Source organism: Parasteatoda tepidariorum, chromosome 10 (genome assembly GCF_043381705.1).
Source record: "Parasteatoda tepidariorum isolate YZ-2023 chromosome 10, CAS_Ptep_4.0, whole genome shotgun sequence".
Classification (NCBI taxonomy): Eukaryota; Metazoa; Arthropoda; class Arachnida; order Araneae; family Theridiidae; genus Parasteatoda; species Parasteatoda tepidariorum.
The window spans coordinates 78,993,516-79,015,794 of record NC_092213.1 but is presented as its reverse complement, the minus strand read 5'-3'; the positions used below and the strand labels follow the sequence as shown (position 1 = coordinate 79,015,794).

The 22,279-nt window shown below is 29.1% G+C and overlaps 1 protein-coding gene across 4 annotated transcripts; it reads left to right on the top strand.

Annotated features, from left to right (window-relative positions):
- The first annotated feature begins 140 nt into the window (after positions 1-140).
- LOC107448854 (tRNA (adenine(37)-N6)-methyltransferase) lies at positions 141-22,002 on the top strand. Of its 4 annotated transcripts, none has more exons than XM_043046082.2 (7): positions 143-380; positions 2,487-2,605; positions 6,752-6,962; positions 13,438-13,595; positions 14,674-14,814; positions 18,629-18,841; positions 21,820-22,002. In XM_043046082.2, the coding sequence occupies exons 1-7, from the start codon at positions 316-318 to the stop codon at positions 21,873-21,875; spliced, it is 963 nt and encodes a 320-aa protein (XP_042902016.1). In that variant the 5' UTR covers positions 143-315; the 3' UTR covers positions 21,876-22,002. The 4 variants fall into 4 exon arrangements, with proteins under 4 accessions (XP_015919693.1, XP_042902016.1, XP_071042607.1 ...); XM_071186506.1 differs by having other exon boundaries at positions 144-380; positions 6,779-6,962; XM_016064207.3 differs by lacking the exon at positions 21,820-22,002 and having other exon boundaries at positions 141-380; positions 6,779-6,962; positions 18,629-20,112.
- The last annotated feature ends 277 nt before the right edge of the window (positions 22,003-22,279 follow it).

The window sequence follows — 22,279 nt, the reverse complement described above, 5'->3', positions numbered from 1 at the left end:
ATGAAAGAAAGTGATCATAACAAATTATTAAAACCATTAAAATTGTTTTTATCATGCATAAAACAAATGAATAATTAACTGAAATTAACAAGATGACTTTAAGCTCACTTAAGTAATTTGAATGATTTTTAACTGTATCTGTTCCGTAAAAAATGTAAACAGAAAAATAGACGAATTTCGATTTTTCCATTACTACGAGTTGACGCAGTACTTTTATCATTTAAACTTTTAAAAGAACTTGTACTCAAAAAATTTTGTTCATCATTAAGCGTCTAAGTAATACTACCTAACACTTACGTTTTATTTTGTCTTGCAATGACGTCTGTAAAGAAATTGCGTGAAGATATAGATATCACAAAGCGAGAACTGAAAAATCTAAGGTTCATTCATGGTTTCTTTTAACTATAATTAAATGTATTCTTTCTTTCAGGGAAGTGATATTAAAAACCTCAGGCTCTAATTATGCCAAATATTCAACTTAAAATTCGGCCGAATAGCAAGATTTTAAAAGAAAACAAAAAACATTTATCTATAATTAAGTTTAGTTATAATTGAAAAATAAGCAAAACTTAGCTATATTAGGGGTATGGGATGAAGGGTAAAAACTATAACTCATAAGAAATATTTAAGGCAAATAAAAAACTGTCTAACAGGTATAAAAGAATCAAAGTTGTGAGGTTGAAAAAAAGAAGAAATTGAGAAAAAACTTTAAAACAAAATTTAAGTGCTAAAATTAATATTTAAAGGGAAAAAGTGTCCATAAAATATTAATTAAAGTATAGTATATTAGGCACGCTTTTAGAAATACTGTGCTATCATAAATATGTCCATAAAAACAAAAGATTCTTTACGAAACAAAGGAAATCAAAATTGATTTTGTCTCAAAAGAATATTTAAAAGCGGAACGATTTACTGTATCTTCCTGAAAATTCAATTTCAGTATTTTCCAGAATAAAGTCTGATGAGAACCTTTTTAATTGTATTAACCTAATAAAAGCATCGATAAAAATGAAAGTTTTTTTTTAAAAAAAAAAGAAGTTAAATAGAAATTTAACAACAAGCGCCATTCTTAATTTGTAAAAGAGAATAATTTAACGCTAAAAATATCCATTAACTTTTTCTCATTGTTGTAATATTAGAAAAAGACGATGAAGGAATAAAGTTCATAAAAAGTGATCTAAAAATTACTGTATTGTAATAAAAACACCCCAATAAAGAAAGATTAATGTCATCCAGGATATAAATGTATAAGTTTTAGAACTTAAAAAATGTGTGTAATATATTTTGAACTATCATTATGTGTGTAATACATTCATTATGTGTGTAATACATTCATTATGTGTGTAATACATAATGAACTATCTCTAATAATGTGTAGTTAAAAATACAATTTTAGATTAGTCTTTATTAAATTTATTCAAATTAAAAAAATACATTACCGAATATTTGCATGTTCTGTTAACTGAATATTTGACTAAAGGGCCGTATATTTTCGTCATTTGTCCTAACAAAAAAATTTTTGCAAGGCAAAAAAATTCAAAATTCCTGAAGATAACAAACTAACATTGTTTCAATTTTTTTCCCTCCAGGGATAAGGATTTTTTTTTAAAAAATTGGATGTACAAATTGCGATCACACTGCCACTAAGTTAAAAATAATGATGGCAATTGCTTTATTCAATAAAGTTTATTCATTATTTTGTTTTATTCTAAAAACAGAACTATATATATAGATTATTTAAGTAAACTTGAAATATTTCTTTAACTCAAATCATGCATACAAAATTAATTTCATTTAAAGATCTGATTTTTGTTGAAAATATTTTTTCTAACTTCATGGGGAACTACCAGATTAGAAGGGAAAATATTGTACATTTTGTCACTTAAATGTATCATAAATTTCTTGTAGCCTAATTGTATAGGCCACAGGGTAACTAAATATAACAATTTGCAATTAAAAAATTACCTGCCAGGCACCACACGATTGTCACTTTCATCCTCGTTTTATTTCACGCTTGTTTCTCCAAAACAATTTTTAGAAGCATACCGTATAGTGTTCACAATATTTTCAAAAATGCTTTTGAAGAAGTGTCTCATATCAATAATATCAATTTTATTTTATTTTTTAAACTGATTTAAAATTTTTATGATTTGATGAAATGGGCACCTCTTTTAAAAAGTGGTGGTTGTTAAAAATGTTACTGCTGAACAATATTTTCTTATTTTGCTCTCTATCAAATTGCCCATTTTCTTAAAGAAAAAAAATTTTCTTTTTCCAAAAAATACTTGTTTCATCATTATATTTGTCACGACAGCATTCAGCAATACATTCAACATTATATTCAACTTATCCAATACATTATGTTTGAGTAATTTCCTTCTTGGTATTGGTACTATCAAATAATTGTATTTATGACAAATTCCTAATTCATATATTAATTTTTATTTTCATGTTCTATATCTTTGAATTATAAATTGTCTTTTTAGGCAGGAGATACGAAAACAAGATGTATTAATGAAATCTGAGCTTGATAATTTTAAAACACTTATTTGTGGTACAGCAGAAAAAACTAAACCTCCTGATAAACCCAAAAAGATATTGAATGGTAAGAAAATATAGTTATGTCTAAAGGATTGCGTGGCTCTTACAATTATAATTACAGTGACGAAATTTTCAAATGGCAACATCTTTTTTTTTTTAATCTCAGTGTAATCCTTACATTGAAAACCCTAAAATGGAGTTGGAGTGAAATTTTTAGCACAAGAAACTGAGACTAGATAGATTAGACTTAATAGAATTAGATACACTAGACTTAAATAGAATAAACTAGACCTCTGAGCTTTTGCAAAGTATCACCATTTTTCATGATGACTAATGAGAAAAAAGTGTGAATGAAAACTTTTAAAAAAGAGTGGAAACTATGGACATGTCAAGTATTTTTAAAACATTAAATGCCTTCCTTGTAATTTTTTCTCTTCTTCTTAAAGGTTTTTATCACACTCTCTTGTTAGTGGTCACGAAAAAAAGGGACACTTAGCAAAAACCTAGTGTCGCAATTTCTTGTGCAAAAATGACGTTCCAACTCCATTTTAGTTTTCTTTTTTCCTGTAAGGATTACATCTAGATTAAAAAGAACAGTTATTATCATTTGAATTTTTGTAACTGTAACCATGAGAACTACGCAATCTATTACTATGTATAAAATATTATTCTGTTCATTCAAATGGTATACTCTGGGGCCGGGATAGCCTGGCTGGTGTGCACTGGGCCCGTGTCCAAGAAGTCACAAGTTAGATCCTCACCAGCCAAACACTCTCCGTGTAGTAAATGGTGACTGATGCACGTTAAATTTGTCAAGTCACAAAGTCCTCCATGTTCCCGTAACAAATCATATGTCTGGGGGTACTGATCCAGAAGTTTAATTGTCTCCTGGATTGGTTCAAAATTACAAGGCTATGGAGTTGAACATTAGTAGTCGTAAACCCAAAATTGGGTCGGCTATTCAACGACGGTTAAAAAATTAAATAAAATGGTATACTCTCCAAAGGATCATATGTCGGAAAAGTTATTTTATAATCACCCTGTATATGCATTCAATCCAAAGTTGAAGTTGTGACATCTATACAAACTTAATTAGTCATTTGCTAAAATATTTTGCAACATTGGTTTAAATTTCTATGCATTTCAACATAGATCTTTACGCATAAAAATTTGCAAGTTGTTCTATATTTTATTTATTCATTAAAAAAATTTCTGCAGATTGAGGCTGTGACATGAAAAAAGAGTTGCATTTTCCTTTTTGAGTGCAAAATTCTGTAAAATATAGCAATTGTGTAAACTGTGTTAAGACAATAATGTTTAAATAAATATTCTACGGAAAAATTAAATTGCTTACTCAAATGTTGCTTGTGTAAAAAATATTCGAAGTTTTTGTTGCAGGCGGTACTTGTATGTCTAATGAAATAATGACAAACACAACTATTTACAAAGCAGATTTTTTTTTAATTAACATAATGGTCAATGATAGAGTAATAATATGAGAAAAGCGAGTAATGTCACTTTTCTTTGCCTTTTATTCCGCTTTTGTATAATTGTTTTTCCTTCTTTGCTGTTTTTTCCCCTTTGTAAGTCATTGTATCTCCCCTTGCTTTGTTTCCTCCCCTGTCTCATCATCATCAGTAGCTCGACAGTCCTGGGTGGACCCTGGCTTTCTCAAGACTGCACCAGTCCTTTCTTCTGCGTGTTACGGCTTTCCAGTCTCTGACCTTGTTTGTGGTAAAGTCCCTTTGGAGGCAATCCGCCCATCTCAGTCGGGGTCTGCCTCTCTTTCTAACTCCAGTTGGCCTTGCCAAAAAGATTCTTTTAGTTGTTCTGTCATCTTTCATTCTTACAATGTGTCCGGCCCATTTCATGCGCTGGATCTTATGGTACTTCAGAATGTCCGGTTTTCAGAATATCCTGCAGAGTTCAGAGTTAATTCTCATTCTCCACACTCCCTTGTCACACACACCACCAAAAATGGATTGGAGTATCTTCCTCTCGAAAGCGATGGTCCTCTCATCAGCTTGAGACAAGGTCCAGGTTTCAGATGCGTAAGTGAAAACTGATCTTATTAGGCTTTTATATATTAGCAACTTGGTGTCTCTTTTAAAGTTGTCAGATTTAAGGAATTTTCTTATGCCATAAAAGCACTTGTTGGCTGCAGTTACTCTCTTCCTTACTTCTGTGGAAATTGAGTTTTCGGAGTTGATTTCGGAGCCAAGGTAGGTGAAAGAGTTCACCCTTTCAAATTTATACTCTTCAATCTCGATGTGCGTGGAGGTATCGGTATAGTTGATACATTGCATACACTTTGTCTTACTCTGATTAATTAAGAGGTGAATTTTTTTGGCCTCTCTTTCCAGGTCCAGGAATGCCTGCTTTAGGTCTTTAGGGGTTCTTGCTATGATATCAATATCATCAGCATAGGCCATAATTTGAACAGATTTTGAGAAAATAGTTCCTCTAATGTTAATTCCTGAATCTCTTACTACTTTCTCAAGAGCAAGATTGAAAAGAAGGCATGCTAATGCGTCGCCCTGACTTATGCCATTTTTTATTTCAACGGGTTCAGATAAGTTTCCCTGTATTTTGACTCTCAATTTGGTGTCATTTAATGTAAGGGATATTAGTTTCACAAGTTTTTCAGGAATGTTAAACTGTCTCAGAGCGTCGATAAGCAGTTCTCTATTAATGCTATCATACGCTGTTTTGAAATCAATGAAAAGGTGATGTGTATTGATCTGGAATTCCTTAGTCTTTTCTAGAATATGCCGGAGGTCATATATTTATTCAATTCTGGAACGATCCCTGCGAAATCCACACTGGTAATCCCCTATGATGTTTTCGGCATATGAAGATAATCTGCGGTAGAGTATATTAGAGAAGATCTTATAGGTAGTACAAAGGAGGCTTATACCTCTATAGTTAGAGCAGTCGAGGACATCTCCTTCCTCCCCTGTCTATTTCTAAATATTTGCATATTTATGTGGATTTTCTTTAGTCTTTTTTTTTTTAATGATATTGTGATATTTCTATACTATTCATTTGTCTGTAAATGAAAAGAAAAATTTATAAATTGGATTAACATAACTCTAAAATCCAAATTCCTAACCTAAAACCTAATTTTAAGATGGTTATTGATTAAAAAAACAAAGGAAAAACTGTCATTTTTTTAATGAAATACTTCCAAATTAATTTGTAGTTTTTTTTTTCTTTTTGGTTAGTACATTTATAATTGCAAATGAACTTTTCTTTAAAAAAAATCAGAGTTTTTCTGCCAAATGATAGTCAATTATTTAGAGTTCAATTACCAAACAAATTGGAATTTATAGTTTGATGTACTTAATTGTGATTAAGCAGATTTTATTCCCGAACTTTGCACATGAATATTTTTAATTAATTAAAACTTCTAAATTCAAACTTAATTGTACAATTACTAATTAAGTGATAATTACAAAGATTAACCATACCCTAATACTATTTAAAAAAGAAAAAAACTTCGAAATGGATATAAAAAAAACTATTTAATCAATACTGATCTTCTTTCTTTCCTGATTACTCCTAATTACTTTATAAGCTGTTATATTTCAAAAATATTCGGATAGAATATGTGTAATTAGTTTATTCCAACCGTACTCTTTAGTTCAAGGAACAACTTTACGCATATTTTTTATTTATAGAACTTACATTTATGTAGAATTTTTTTAAGGAAAAGAATCCTTTTATAGTTTCAATTTAAAGAGAGTTGCTATTGAATATAATTTTAGTTTAAATTATTTTTATGGTATTTTGTAATACAATTAAATGAGTACCATTTATCAAAACATAAAATTATCTCTCAAATGAATATTTTATTTTTCATATTATTATTCTTTGCTTTCATTTATTTAGTTGTTTTTGCAGATGAGAAACCGAGGTTTAAGAAACAAATCTTTTTGTGGCTTTAATTTAAAGGGAGTTGCTATTAAATATAATTTTTGTTTAAATTATTTTTATGGTATTTTGTAATGCAATTAACTGAGTACCATTTATCAAAACATGAAATTATCTCTCAAAACTAAAAAAATAAAATTTTATAATTTATATTCTATGTTTGCTGCTATGAATATTTCATTTTGTTTATTTTTCTTTGTATGTTTAAACAATATATTTTTATATTTTAATATTAATATTTTATTTTTTATATTAAATAGTATTTGCATATTTTTAGCTTTCATCTATGCAATTGTCTTTGCAGATGAGAAACCGGTGTATCCGCTGCTTCCTATTGGCTACATTTCTTCATGCTTCAAGTTTAAAAATGGTATTCCGAGGCAGCCCACCCTCTGTCCTTCCGCCAGGGGAACACTCAAGATAGAAAAATCTGTATTTACAAATCCAGAACACTCATTAATTGGTTTAGAAGAATTCTCTCATGTTTGGTAACTAATATAATAATAAACTGTAAATAATATACTTTTCTTGAAAAGATAATTTTAAAAAAAAGGTCTGATTTAAAAATCCAGGGACTGAAGGCACATAGGTCAGGGTGCGTAGCATTTGTAAAAGGTACTTAAAGGTGCTTTTTTGGGGATTTCATTTTTAAAAGCTTTTAAATGTGCTTTTTTCAGCTGGTGTTTTTAAAAAGTGCTTTTTTTCCACAAATAATTTTTTTTTCTTCAGTGATATCTGGCAGATCCCCTGCATTTTACGAAAAATGGGGTGTTTGCTACGTAATCATTCAAGCGGACTTCATGTCGTACCCACGTTATGACTTGCGCATGCGCGCACACTCGAAACTGAAACCCGAGTGCTCTAATTCGGATAGAGTCAGATCCTTATTAAATGTTTTTCTTTTTAATTTATTTTAATTCTTGTTTATTTTATTTTACTTCTAACACTTTTTTGATGTAGGGGGTAAGGGTACTTTTGTTCTGAGTTCAGGGTCAAGTTGAATTCACTCGAAGATGTGGGAAAGTACTGATTGTTTTGATTTACGTCCGTTTCTTTTTGGGTTTTTTTAACGCTAAAACTCTAACTTTTTGTTTTTCAATAATATCATTGATTGAATATGAATTTTTTGAGTGCTTGAAAATTTTTGTAAAGTACTTGAAAAGTTTTTAAAAAGTGCTTATTTTTGATTCAAAGATTTGGCTACGCACCCTGTAGGTGTCACAGGGTTGTCACTTTATAGGGAGAACTGAGAAAATAAAGGAAATTTAAAAATCCCTTAAAATTACAGTGAATTTTGAGTTTTCCTTCCAAACTTTTTTGATATTTTTGAAAAAGAAATGCTTCAGCATTTGAAATTTCATTGTTTACGCTGGGTCGACCTGAATTCAATTTTTTCTAAACTTTGAACTACCAATAAAGGTGAGACAGAATTTTCCCTGAAAAGTTTCTTCTATGGTTTAGAGTCCACTTAACAGGTCACATATGTTAATTTGGATTATTTAAAAAATTTTTGCTTCATACTCAGAGTTGCCACTCTACGGGGAGAACATGGAAAATACGGGAAATTTTAAAAAAATCTTAAAATAACAGGGAAAATGTGTGGAATTTAGAGTTTTCCCTTACTAACTGGGAAAATACAAGGAATTCTATTTCGTCATTTTAAAAGTGGTGACCTCTCAAAGGGCATTTTATGAGATATTTAAGGATGATATTTCAACTATACTAAAGCATTATTTATTTTAAGTAGGTTAAGGTGTTCCTTATTCATGGTGCGTAGCATTTTTAAAAAATACTCAAAGGTGCTTTTTTTATTGGGTGTTTCTGAAAAGTGCTTTCATTTTCTCTTCTTTTTTTTTTATTGGGTGTTTTTGAAAAGTGCTTTAATTTTCTCTTTTCGAAAATTAAATTTGTAGTTCTTTACCATGTTGATTTTCGCCGCGTATTATACTAAAGCGTGGATTTCACATTGTACTATTCAAACCCAATGCATTTCGGCTTACTGTCGGTCTGCAGCATGTGAAAGTGCCTATCATTTTACATGTATGATGAAATACTTGCTGGGCTTGGCTAGATGCTTGCACTGTCATGTGCAACTCTGCTGCATTTTGCAAGATATTCAAAATTTCAGGCTTCATTTTCCACCCTCTGAAGTCAAACCGAAAAATCTCTCGATCTATTTATGGTGGCTAATGTAATCGAGACAAAGAATTCTTTGTCAGAAGCTAGTTATTTTATCAGGATCATGTAATGTCTTTGAAAATTATTTTGCATTTTTTCAATGTATACAGTGCTTAAAAATATTTTTTTAGTACTTAAAAAGTACTTACAAGGTGATTTTTTTTTTTTGTTAATATGTTTATTTATATAATGCTGTTAAATTACTTATACCTATAAGTAAATTATGATATTAGTAAATTTGAACTTATATTCATTTAAATTTTTCTTAATTTACAATTTTAATAGACAAGTAAAACACGATATTTATTATAATTTAGTTCCCAGAAATGTGGAAACTCTGACTCCAGGCCTCACAGGTGTTACGATAAATCAGGCATTGATACATTTAAACATTTTGTACAATCTAAAAAATCCTTTTATTCTGCAAATTTAGGATATACTTTTTAAAAGTATCTAGATAGACCTGGTAATAGATAAAATAACCCTTTTTGTAATACACTTGTTGATAATTTTTAAATATATATATGTAAATGCATACATACATATATATATATATATGACTGTAAGGGCGCTTTTTCATTACACGACACGATACCGACAAAATAGGACGACAAATGTGTGAACGACAATGTCGTTGCCGGATCATTTAAGCAATTGTTTTTTCACTTGTCCGATATCGTTAGTCCGAGAAGTAGAAATTCTTGTTCATTCTGTGTTTTGAGCTTGAGTGTGTAGAGACATAAAATTTAAATAATTTATTTGAACGTGTTTTGAAAAATTATAAGTTTTAGTTTTGAATTCGTTTTGGCAACGGAGTTAGATATATAATAAATGTTGTTGTGTTCTAAAATGTTTAAGAAATAAAATATGTTATTTTTTTGATAAAATTATTTGTAGTATCGTAAATTGGCATTCATTTAATTTAGTTGGCACAAAGACCCAACAAGTGAGCAGTTGCTTGTGTTCTGCTGTGATTTTTTTCTGCAAACTTTAAATATGCCGGATGATAATCGTCGTCTCAAACTTCTTACTTTATTTTAGAAGAAAAAAGCTAGCAGTGCAGAAACGTTTTTGGGTGCACGAAATGGTACTTACGTATTAACGCCACAGCAGCTACAGATTTGGCGGTTTTTAAGTGCCGCCAATCTACACTTAAAATTATGTCTGTAATCACTTAACATTACTTAAATTCTTTAAATGTTTTAAAGTATTAACGTTTTTTTCAAATCGAATTAAAATATTAGTTTCATTTAGAATAATCTTTTTAGATGATTTTTTAAATGAGTTTTATCAAATTTATCTTATGAAGCCGTTCTATCATGTTTCAAAAAAATGTTTCAGTTGAATCAGGGAACAGACTTTATATTATTCAATCAAGCAGAAACCAGTAGTTAGATCGAGTTCTGTTTGAAATACATAAGGGTCTTTATTTGCCTTTTTATCAAACCATTACTATTATAAAAAATACCATCCCTTCATTAAAGCATATAATGAATTTATAAAAATTTTCAATGAAACTTTTATGATTGTTTACGTCTTTCAACCTCATTATAATGTAAAAAATGCAACTTCATGAAATTAAAAATGTATAACCAGGCATGAGAATAAATTATATAAAACTTTTATTTTCGAATTTTACATTTGACATGATCTAATAAAATATTAAAATTTATTAAAAGAATAAAATAATGATATCAAAAGAGAGATGAAACAGGAAAGATACACAACAACTAATAAAATCGCCACGATTTGAGGAGAAATTTGCCTGCCTAACCAACGTTTGATTCCGACAAACGATATCATCTTGTCGGATACAACATAATGGTTATCGTATCGGTGAGTGAAAAAACGCTCCGTTGCTGACCGTGTATTTTACTTGACCCTATGTCGTTCGCCGACAATCGGATCCGTTTTGTCGTTATTCGTGTCGTGTAATGAAAAAGCGCCCTAAGAGCAAGATATCGCTGCTTAAAATAAAAAAATAATCTGCAAATATATTTGGACAACGTTGCTAATTAAACTATCTACGAGGGCTATCCTCAAAATATCCTATTATTTAGAAATTTAAAAAATCTGATTTTTTTAAGATTGAAGTTATATTAATTTTCTTGCTCAGTTTCCAAATTTAGAACATGCATGGGTGCCACTCTTCAGTCCTGGGGACTGAAATCAGTCTTGAGTGAAAATAAATTAATCTCCTTTCCATTAAGTTTCATAAATTAATCTCCTTTCCATTTGTTTTTAATAGCAAAATTTCTGTTTTTCCTTAAGAATATTTTTAAAAAATTTCGACTAAATAAAAAAAGAATACATTTTAATGTAAACATTGTTAATTTTCATAATTATTATGCAATTATCAAGTAATGATGTAGCTCATTAATGAGAAAATGAGATCGAACTTTAACGCCTGCTTGCTTAAGCAAAATTTGTACCATTGTTGTACCTACATTTTCTTGTTTTTATTTTTCCTCACCGTTTTGAAATGATAAATTGTTAAATTGGGTTAAATTGAGATTATTTATTTATTTATTTATTTTTTTTTTTAAATATTGAGGTAGGGCAAAAAATAAATGATCATGGAATGAAAAATAAGTAGAGATATGTATAGCGTTGTGAAAAAATTAGTTGTTTATTATTCAGTGGTTGATGTACAAGGTTAGATGTTATTTTAATCTTGTTTGCTGTAATAAAAAAAAATTATAAAATGAAGGGGAAAAAACTCTATAGTTGATTTAATATATGAGAAAGAAAGGTACGTTTTGGAGTCGAGCTATTAAATTCTGAAAATTCTAGTGAACAACTCTAGATTGTGTTAATTGATCAAAAAAATAAGTTCAGTTTTGAAATATTTTTAGAGTGGCACCCATGAGAACATGGCAGGGAGCTAGCGGAACATAGGCATACACAGATTTATTTGGCGATTATATAAAAACATTTAACATTTAAAATAATGTACAAATTATAGAAAATATATGGTATTTGTGTATACCAAGATTTATGTTTTTCTTTTGAGTTTTTTTTAAAATTATTTATATTTAAGTTTTTTAAAATTATTTATATTTAAGTCACAAATATTGTTAACATTTAGTTTTTATTTATTAAGAAGAAAATTTTTTCAATAACTAAGGAAATGAATTATTGTACAATATCAATATTGTTGTTTTTTCTGAAAATTTTTAACTCTTCATTGATTAACCTTATTATAATTTTCAGTTATTTCTCAGTACAAAGTACACCGAATTTTCAATAATGTTTGCTTAGTGATTTTCCATGTACTTTGTCATTTGTAATAAAATTAAATCCAACTGCTTTTGTTTCAAAGAATTTTTTTTTTAATAATTTCTTTATTAAAACATGTTTATAACAAAACTTTCTTTCTTTTCATTTGCCTCAAAATTTTCTTTGATTCTTTCCAAAGATTTAAATGTTATAACTTGGGGTGCTTTTTCAAAAATCTTTGAAATTAGTTTGAAAAAACATTGTTTTCAGCTGTAAGACTAAGGTTATCATGTAGTGTTTCCAATTTTACTTTTGAGTGAAAGTTGGACAGGGTAAAAACATGGACCATTTGTTGGCTATATTTTATACACCAGACCTCAGGTTGTACAGTGTGCACATTAAAGCATGGACCACCATGAATAATTTTTGGTTTAATAATCGGATCTTCACATTTTAAGAGTCAATCTTCATAGTTCGAGGGGATGACCACAAATATGCTAATTAATTAGTGCAGACGATGTTTTAAGTTACAAAAATATTATTTCTCTGAATAAACACACCTTTTTACTACCGATTCGATTTCTGACCCCTTGACCAGGAGAGAGATCCAAAGTTCTGTTCCCGTAATGTTACTTTTACTTTTTGCGTATTTCGTCATATCTCAAGAACTTTTAAAGCGAATTGAAAAAATTTTGCACACAATTATAAAATTTGCTTATCCAAAGATAATTCTATGCCGAAATTAGTTTTTATTGAATATTTATTTTCATTATTTTATTTTATAATTTTCGAAAACATTTTGAATTATAAGTTGTGCAATTTGTAACATCATTTTAAAGAATGCAATTTTGCATAGCAAAATACAAAATTTGAACGAAATTGGTCAAATAATTCCTGAGAAATTGAATTTTAAAAAAGTCATTTTTTAAAATTTGATTTTTCAGGAACTAATTAAATGATTTTGCTCAAATTTTGTCTTTTGCAATAAAAATTCCATTCTTGAAGATGATTAATGTATACCTTCTAGCTCTAAGTTTCTTTGACTGTCATTAAATAAAGTAATAGAAAAATAATAAGTACTTTACTAAAAGTTATTTTTTGCATGAATATATCTTTGAATAAATGAATTTCATAATTGTGTGCAAAAAAATTTCCATTTGACTAAAAAATTCTTGGGATTTAAAATAATATTAACATTAAAAAATGCTCTCCTGACAAAACTATTGGATCCCTATTTCCCAGATTGCAGCTATTTAGGGAGGTAAAAATTAGAATCCATCAACAAAAAAAAAAGATGTGTTTATTCTGGAAAAGTATGTTTTGGGGTCTGATTCCGTAACTTAAAATATTGTCTGCACTAAATAATTAGAATATTTGAAGTCTACCCAACAAAACATTAAGATTGAGTCCTAGAACATGAAGAACAGATCATTAGTCCAAAAGTCATTCAGGGTGGTCCATTTTTCATTTTGCTAACTGTACTTTAAACCTTAATTTATTAATATCCTGCTAAAAATAATAATAGTTAATATTTTTCCGAAGTCTAATGAATAAAATCAATTTCAGGATTTTGTTTATATTTCATGAAAATGAGAATGTTGGTGTGAAAGCTAAAGTTCATCCTCCCCGCCTTAATGGGACATCAGTAGGAGTTTTCAGCACTCGCTCACCCCACAGGCCTTCACCTGTTGGACTATCATTAACAAAATTAGACAAAATAGAAGGTAAGGGTTGATTCCTATTATTTTTTTACACTTTATTGTACATATCAAGAAATATCTAAGTTCAAAAATAATTAGATGAACTTACATTTATAGCCTTACCAGGTGATTAAGAATGAAAATAAATTTTTCCCATAATTATATAAAATTTATGTGTATATTTGTATCATTGTTGTAAAAATTTTTTTATTTTTTTCCCCTTTAAATGTATTGTAACAATTTGTTAAATAGATTTTTTTTATTCAAGGAATTTTTAAAATTATTAAATTTAAAGAAATACTGCTTAAATATGAGTATATGAAAGATTGAATTTAATTAAGATTGAATTCAGTTCTATGAATTTAATTAAATCCTCATTGTGATGCAACATGTTCGATGAGAGATACCATAGTTTACTACAAATGCATTTAAAAAGTTAGCCTTCAAACTTTGATCTGTCAGCCGCAGTTGAATATTGGCGGATCTGTACCATTTTATTACGAAAATATTTTAAATTCTTCTTGAAAGATTCCAGTACATGTAAGTTCATTTGAATTCGCTACTTGCTTTATAGATTAAGTTTTGTGTTTTGTTCTGTATTTTTCCTTTTTTTTTATTTTCTGTTTTTTTTCCTTGGTTTATTTTTTTACCTAATGTGTTCTATTTTCATTTTTTTTTTNTTCGTATAATTTTTACCTAATGTGTTCTATTTTTTTTTTTTTTTTTTTTTAGTACTCCTTACACTATTGTATTGATATATTTTGTGTTGGCTATATTAATACAATATTAAAAAGCACTCCTTTTTACAGACATAATCGTGTGAGCTGATCTCGAGATTATATCCTTTCATTATTTTATTTTCTGACTTTTTAACATTTTTTTATAATTAAATTTTTTTTCTTCTTTTTTTTTAATATTTTTAAAAATATTTTATTTTAATAATTTTTCTTTTTTTTTAATCTTTATTATTTTCAATTTTTTTTCTATATTTTAACTTTTATATATATACATATAAACATGGTGTGTATGCTTTGTCTGTCAACTATTTTCTGACCTTATCTGCAAATACTTCAATTGAAATTTCCTTTTTCTCTTTTCACAGGTGATACGCTTTATTTATCTGGCATAGATCTGCTTGATGGAACACCTGTCATTGATATTAAACCCTACATCCCTATGTATGACAATCCATTCCTCATCAACAAATCTACTTTTGAAGAGTGTGGAAGTGATGAAATTCAAGGTTGTTGATCTCATATTCCAGATTAAGAATTTTAGTTGTACAATATAATCTCTTTTTTCTATAACTCCATTCATTAACCCATGTAGAGTCTGAGGTGTTTTTATTTTACCTGAACATTTAGTTTTCTAAATTTAATAACAAGCTGCCATTGTATAGAGTTGTTCATGAGACTTTCCAATTAAAATTCATTTTATGTAAGTAGAGGAACAGCATACTCCCACTGGTTTTCAAACAAATCCCAATTTTTCATCAATTTTTAGCTGTTTCTTATTACATAGTGTGTAACATTTTTAAAAAGTACTTAGAGGTGCTTTTTTTAATTTTTGTCTTTTCATGGGGTGTTTTTAAAAAGTCTTTAATTTTCCTCCTCCGAAAATGAGATTTTTTTTTCTTCTACCATGTCGATTTTCGCAACTTTTTATGCAAAAGCAATGGTTTTCAAATTCATTCAACCACAATCCATTTCAGCTTACTGTTGGTCCATAGCGTATGAAAGCGCCAATCATTTTGCATGTTTGTTGTTAAACTTCTGAGTCCGCATGTGTGTCTACTGAGCTGGGTTTGGTGAGATTCTTGTGCTCACATGTGCAACTCTGCTGCATTTTGCATTCAGCCTTCATTTTCCACCCTCTGGAATTGAACCGAAAAATTTCTCTATATTTTTATGGTGACCATAATATAATCAAGAAAAGAGTTCATTGTCAGAAACTAGTTATTTTATCATGATCATGTAAAGTCTTGGAAAATCATTTTGCTTATGTATATAATGCTAAAAAAATATTTTTGAGTGCTTAAAATGTACTTAAAAGGTGCTTATTTTTGTTAAAAGATTTGGCTACATTGATGCAAACATGCTAATTGGAAGGTTTTAGGTTTGAGTCAGGTATTTGTGCCCAATCTTAGGACCTTAAGCAACAAAGTGTTCTTGGCAAGCTGTGCACAGTTTGCATACTACTCGCAAAACTTTCCTCCACGTCAGTTATTTTGTAGTTTAATTGTATTTAGTTTGTCACTTTAATTTCATTTCAAATGTTGTTTTTTTTAATATTTTGAAATGTTTGATAGACCAAAAAAAAAAAGTGTAGCAATGCTTATAACAAAGCACTACAAATATGATATCTTTGTCCACTCTAAAGTAACAAATTTGAGTAATATTTCAATTGTTTCTTATTTTGAGCACCAAGTCTTTTGTTGATAGATTTTCTGTGATTGTAAAAGTTTCAGAAATGATGACAAAGCTAGTTTCTTGATTTTTCAGAGAGTCAATTTTGAGCTTTACGTTGCAATGACATTTCAGAACAAAAGCTTTTCATTCCTTCACTGATATCGACACAAAATGGTGTAAAGTCAGTAGCGGAAAAAGTAATGCCTACAGTGTATTGGTGAAGTTAAAGCTGGCAATTTTAACTATTTTTCTCAGAGATACAACCTCTGAGATAATATTTAGTCACATAACAAAAATACTGACTTAATTCTGACTTAAAACATTGGTGAATTCGCTAACTGAGGTGGCAAACCAGAAATTGTTTCAGAATATTTTTTACTTAACATTTTTAAACAATGCCAAATCTGTCCCTCAATCTGTTTTACGAAAATAAATTTATTTAATATTTTCATTGGTAAAAAAGTTACTTATATAAATTTAAAGAATGAGTGAATTCAGTTTTTATTCTTGTTTTCTTTATTACGCAATACTGTGGCCACAAAAAGTCTCATATTTTCTAAATTTCCAAGATTAACAGTTTTGCTAGTAAAAAAAAAAAAAAAATTATTTTTAAATTAGTTTATTCCAGCATTTTCTTTATTCACTACAAAAAATTTTTGTTCATTTAAAGTTAGAAAAGTGCCCCGGATCCCAATTAGGCTAAGTCGAGCCCTGGATATGTGAGAGGCAGAAATTAAATTACTTGACTAGATTATTACTTTATTACTTGATGATTACTTGACTAGATATTACTTGACTTGATAGGTTATTAACTAGACATTAGATTGCTTGACTAGATTACTAAGCATGTGATAAACTAACAGAGATAGTCAACTTAAGAGACCACTATACCACGGAAAAAATTCTTCAAGACACCTACGAAAGCAATTTAAAATATAAAGTTTAGAAAAAGTGAGAGTACAGGTAAACCTAGAGCAAACTTTGGTGTTTCAAATTCTGAATTTTTTTTAATTCAAAATATAAACAAATTATGGCACGATTACGCTGCGAGGATTTAATCCTTCCATAATTTGTTTGCATTTTGATATTTTCGAAATATTGATATACTCTGCAGGGAGAACATGGAAAACCTGGAAAATGCAGAGAATTTCGAATTTTTCCTTACAAACTAGGAAAATACAGGGAATTTTATTTCTTATTTTCAACTTCTAAAAATGATGACCAATCAAAGCACAATCTATGGCAGGGGTTTCCAACTTACATGAGGCCGGGGGCCGCAACTTAATAAAAAATTTACATAGGACTCTTTTATGTTTGAAGGAACATTAAATATTACTGTCAGATTTTTATCAAGTTGTGCAAAACGAAAGTATTGAATTGCAAATTAAAATAAGAAGTAGATTTTTTCCTGAGAAAATTTTTTTTTTTGCACCATTGGTTTTTTACATTTCACAGAAACGAAGAAGTTAGGGGTTTTTTAACGAAAAAAGTATTTTAAACCCAAATAGATTTTTTACGAAAATTGTCAGTAAAAAAATGACATCTAATATATTTTAGTTCGCGGGCCGGGTGTTGCCAGCGGGCCGCCAATTGGTAACCGCTGATCTATGGGATATTTAAGGATGATATTTCAGCTATGCTCAAGTATTTCATTTACTACAGCATTATTTCTTTTAAGTATGGTAATCAGTTCCTTATTTCTTTAAGTTTTTTTAGCATTTGATTGTAGTATAGTTAGCTTAATTTAGCTCACTCAAGAGCACAGTGTGTGTGTGTTTTCTTTTAATATATTGTGTATAATATGTACAGGGATTTTTTTTTCCACATTAGAAAGGCAACCCTGCTAATAAAATAGTTGATGTATCCTAAATGCCTATGGTTGATAAATTACTTGTAGGAATTTATTTGAATTTTTTTAGGAATTTATTATTATTTATTTCTTGTAGGAATTTATTTGAATTTTTTATTTGATTCTGTTGTATCAAATTCAGTTTAAATTTAAACAACGTAAAATTTTTATGAAGTGTTTTTAACAATCTTTCATTTGTTTGCAAATTTAAGCATATGTGTATTTGATTAAGCTGAATTTTTACTATTATAGTCTTTAAATAAATAATCCCAAGAAGCTGAACTGGTTCAGATATTACCTGAATAAAAACATTTGAAGTGTTTCAAGCGCTTCCAAAATAGGTGCCCATTTTCAAAACTTGCCAGACATGAAGGAAAAGAAACAAAATTGGTTTGAAATTTTAAAAGAAAACGTTAAGTTGCCGGCTGTAAATGGAAAAATAAAGGTGAGAGACAAAACTAAAAAATCCAAAATAGCAGAGAGAGAGAAAGAAGATTGAAAACAGAACCAAAACAAATCGGGGTATGCTCAGCTGTTCCTCATTTCTTTAAGTTTTTCTAGCAATTAAAAGTAGTATAGTTAGCCTAATATATAGCTCACTGAAGAGCGCAGTGATTGTGTGTTGTCTCTTAATATGTATTGTGTATAATACATACAGGGAAAACATAGGGAATTGTTTTTCCAGATTTGAGGGGCAACTCTGATACTGCATTCTTTAATTTTTACCATCAACTTTTATATTTTATTTCTACTTGTCTTTTTTGTAGTTAAAACTAATATTCTAATATTTTTACATACAGATATAGACCTTCTCAACCAAGATACTGATGAAACTGACTTGAAACTTGACCAATTGAAAATAACTTCAGAAGAAGGTGCAAAAAATAGCCAAGGATGTAAAATTCCAGAATTCCTTCGTGAACCTCCTAAAAAACTTGAAGTTGTATTTACAAACAGAGCTCTGATCGATTTGGAGAACCTTAAAATGAGCAACAAAGAAGAAACTAGTTGTGGTGAGTGTTCGAACCATGCCGAAATCAAGAAATCTATCGTAGAGGTGTTGCAGAATGATCCGAGATCTATCTATCGAAAGGAAAAATGTTCTGACAAACTATACTATTTTTACATTAACCATATCCATGTTACAAGTTGGTTTGATGACCAAACAGCTGAAGTTTTAAGAATTAAGTTATCTAGTTCAACACCAGAATGAATTTTGCATAAATTGAAATGTGTAACGTGTATCTAGTGATCGGAATAACCTGATTTTTTAGAACATAAAAAAGTTGGGGGGAATTTCTGAAAGGGGCCTCTCTCTCTATAGAAGCAGGGAAATTCAGTCGACTTAGGAAGTTCTTGGAAAAATAGCAATTGATTACAATTGCAACTGAATGTGTTTTCATTTATTGTTCTTGTCATCAGTGCTATTTTTAACAACATACCAGCAGTTTACAATACAGTACAACATACAATTACCGTTCTCTTTGGCAGGTTATCGTATATTTAATGTTAATAAATAATTCAAAATAATAATTTTGTTATTTCCATTTTCTAAATTAATGCCGACCGGACTGAATAGGGGTCGGGGAACTGGCTTTGCATCAGATAATATCATGAAATTTTCTAATATCATGAAATTTTAATGTGCAAAAACATTGAAGAAATGAGCAATTTTCTGTATATATTGTAAATTCTTAAAGATTAGTGTTTTTAAATTATTTAAAATCGCAGTAATTTATCTTACAAAATTCTGTTAAATGTTCAGAATTTCTAGAAATCTCAGAGATTTTATCTGGAGACTGGCCAACCTAAATTTTTACATTTAAAATGTTAAATTCCTGAGAAAAAGAACATTAAAAATATAATATATTTAGAGTGTCTTGCAATTTAGATAATCTTGGATAGTTTAGAAATTTTTTTTAGACATTAAAGAGCTTCTTAGTTGAGAAAAAAGCTAGGAAAATGCTTAATGATAACTTAATTTTGATTCTTAAATTTTTTAATTCTTAATTTTTTTTAATATTGTTATATATTGTCTGTTACTTTCTTGTGTATTTATTTTTTCCGACTCTAACCTTCATATGATTTGTTCATATTTAATAAAAAAACAGTATTTCTGTATTATACATTAATAACTGTTATGAGAGAAATAGGAAAATTCATTTTAAGTAAAATTGTCTACAGCTTCACTTTAATCTATCATATACATATATATGTAATTTTTAATTTTTCTTTTTAGTGAAAATGTAAGAGAATGTCTAATAAATATTATTTAGGTGTTAAATTGGTGTGGATGATTTTATTATTAATTCTATAATATTTCACTAATTAAGGAATTTAGGATAATATTGTAATAAAAAAGTGGTTCTAGCAATTTTAGCATAATAGTCTGGAAATTTCAAGCCAAAACTTTACCAGGCTTACCAGTATTTATTTTTAATATTAATTACAGTGTTGGTTTTATCCAGTGAAATAATAAGATAATGTGTATAAATTATTATTTACTGTTTAAAATAAACTTTAAAAAAATGAAGTCTAAATGTGGATTAATATGAAATGGAACTTCTGAATTTAAATTTAATTATCATATTTGAATGAATGATACCACTTTAGTTTGATTTTTATTTAAGCGTAAATACTTTTAAAATTTATTTAACTTGTAGTTTGTTTATGTAAATACTGAAGAAAGACTTGTTCTGAGAAGAGTAATTTTGAATAATTGATTTTGTTTCCTAATTTAAATTAATTTATTCATCATTTGATATCTGACAAATTGGGTCTTTGTCCTTGCAAATTCACGTAAACTTTGAGCTTGAATTTAAAAAATATATATATATTTAAATTTTTCTGCAATTAGTTTGCAATATTTATAGTTTTATTTAAATTATTTTAGCTAGAAATAAACTACTTTTGTTACAATGTTATTTTTAAATACTATTGAGCATTATTAATATTTTTTTATCAGAGCTTTTATTGGTTTATGTCAAAATAAAATTTTATTGAAAAGAAGAAAAAGAATCTAATTTTATTATTTTTTTAATCATGATTTTTGCCAAACCTAGAATTAGAGCTGTGATGGCTCAGGGGATAGAGCGTTCACCTTCCAATGAGGTTAACCGGTTTTAAATCCCAGCAATAGCTAGTCGATACATATTCCGCATCCGGCTTGCACTGACCACAGTGTAAAATATGCTCAATGGTAGACGAATCATAGGTTAGTCCCCTTGCCGTCCGGCTAAGTATGGGAGGTTTTCCTCTCCATGTAGCACAAATGCCGGTTGGTTCCACTAAAAAATCCTCCATGAAGGCAAATTTTTCACAATATTTGATCTAGGAGTTCTTGTGTCTTCTGGATTGGGTTCAAAATTATAAGGCCGAGAGGTTTAGTAGTCGTAAACCCAATAATTGGTTTTTGACTACTAATGTTCAGCTCCACAGCCTTGTAATGCGGTGAACTGGGTTCAAATTCTGCATCCGGCCACAATGTTTACATAAAATGTCCGCAGTGGTAGACGGATCATGGAGCGTCCAGCTAACCATGGGAGGTTTTCCTCTCCATGTAACACAAATGCAGGTTAGTTCCATCAAAAAGTCCTCCATGAAGGCAAATTTCTCCCAATACTTGATCCAAGAGTTCCTGTGTCTTCTGGATAGGGCTCAGAATTACAAGGCTATGGAGTTGCACATTAGTAGTCAAATACCCAAAAATTGGGTTGGTGGTTATATATATATATAAAATTTAATTCATAACCAACACTTTTGGCAAAAGGGTGAAGAAGGTGACAAACTTATTTAGCAAAAAACTTTATTTTTAAAAACTTCATTTACAGAACACAAAAGCATCCAAGAAAGACATTTATACATTAGAAACAGAAAATATCTGAAAAATGGATATTAATAATCACACAGCATTTCTGAAATGACTCCAGACATAGAATAATATTTATATGTGCAAGTGTGTTCAAATTTTTAAAACTTTTTTTTTTTTTAGAAAAAAACAAAGTTTTTAATAGAAATCTCAACTACAACATTTTTCCACTGAGTTAGTCCTGGGAGGAAATTAAGATGGATGTGGTGTGCCAGGCTTCATATTAGAAAAAAAAAACAAGCAGCTTTAACAAGGTGATTGTAGAGAAACACATCTATTTCTTTATAAAATGAATGTGAAACATCATGATACAGACAAACACATAAAAGGAACTTCCATGTTTCTCATTAGGAAAATCCTTTCTGTTTTTCACCTTTATAAATTCCATCTGAATATGAATTAAGGCCAATTAACTCAGCCGTTGGATGAAGAAAATCTAATATCAGCAAAAAAGAACTTTTTACAATTTCACCACTCTTTTATTTTCTTGAGTAGTGCTCCCATACTGCACTTATCTTTCTGCACTTAACATTTAGATTTAATGTAATTTACGAGAAATATATAATATATCCAAATATATTTT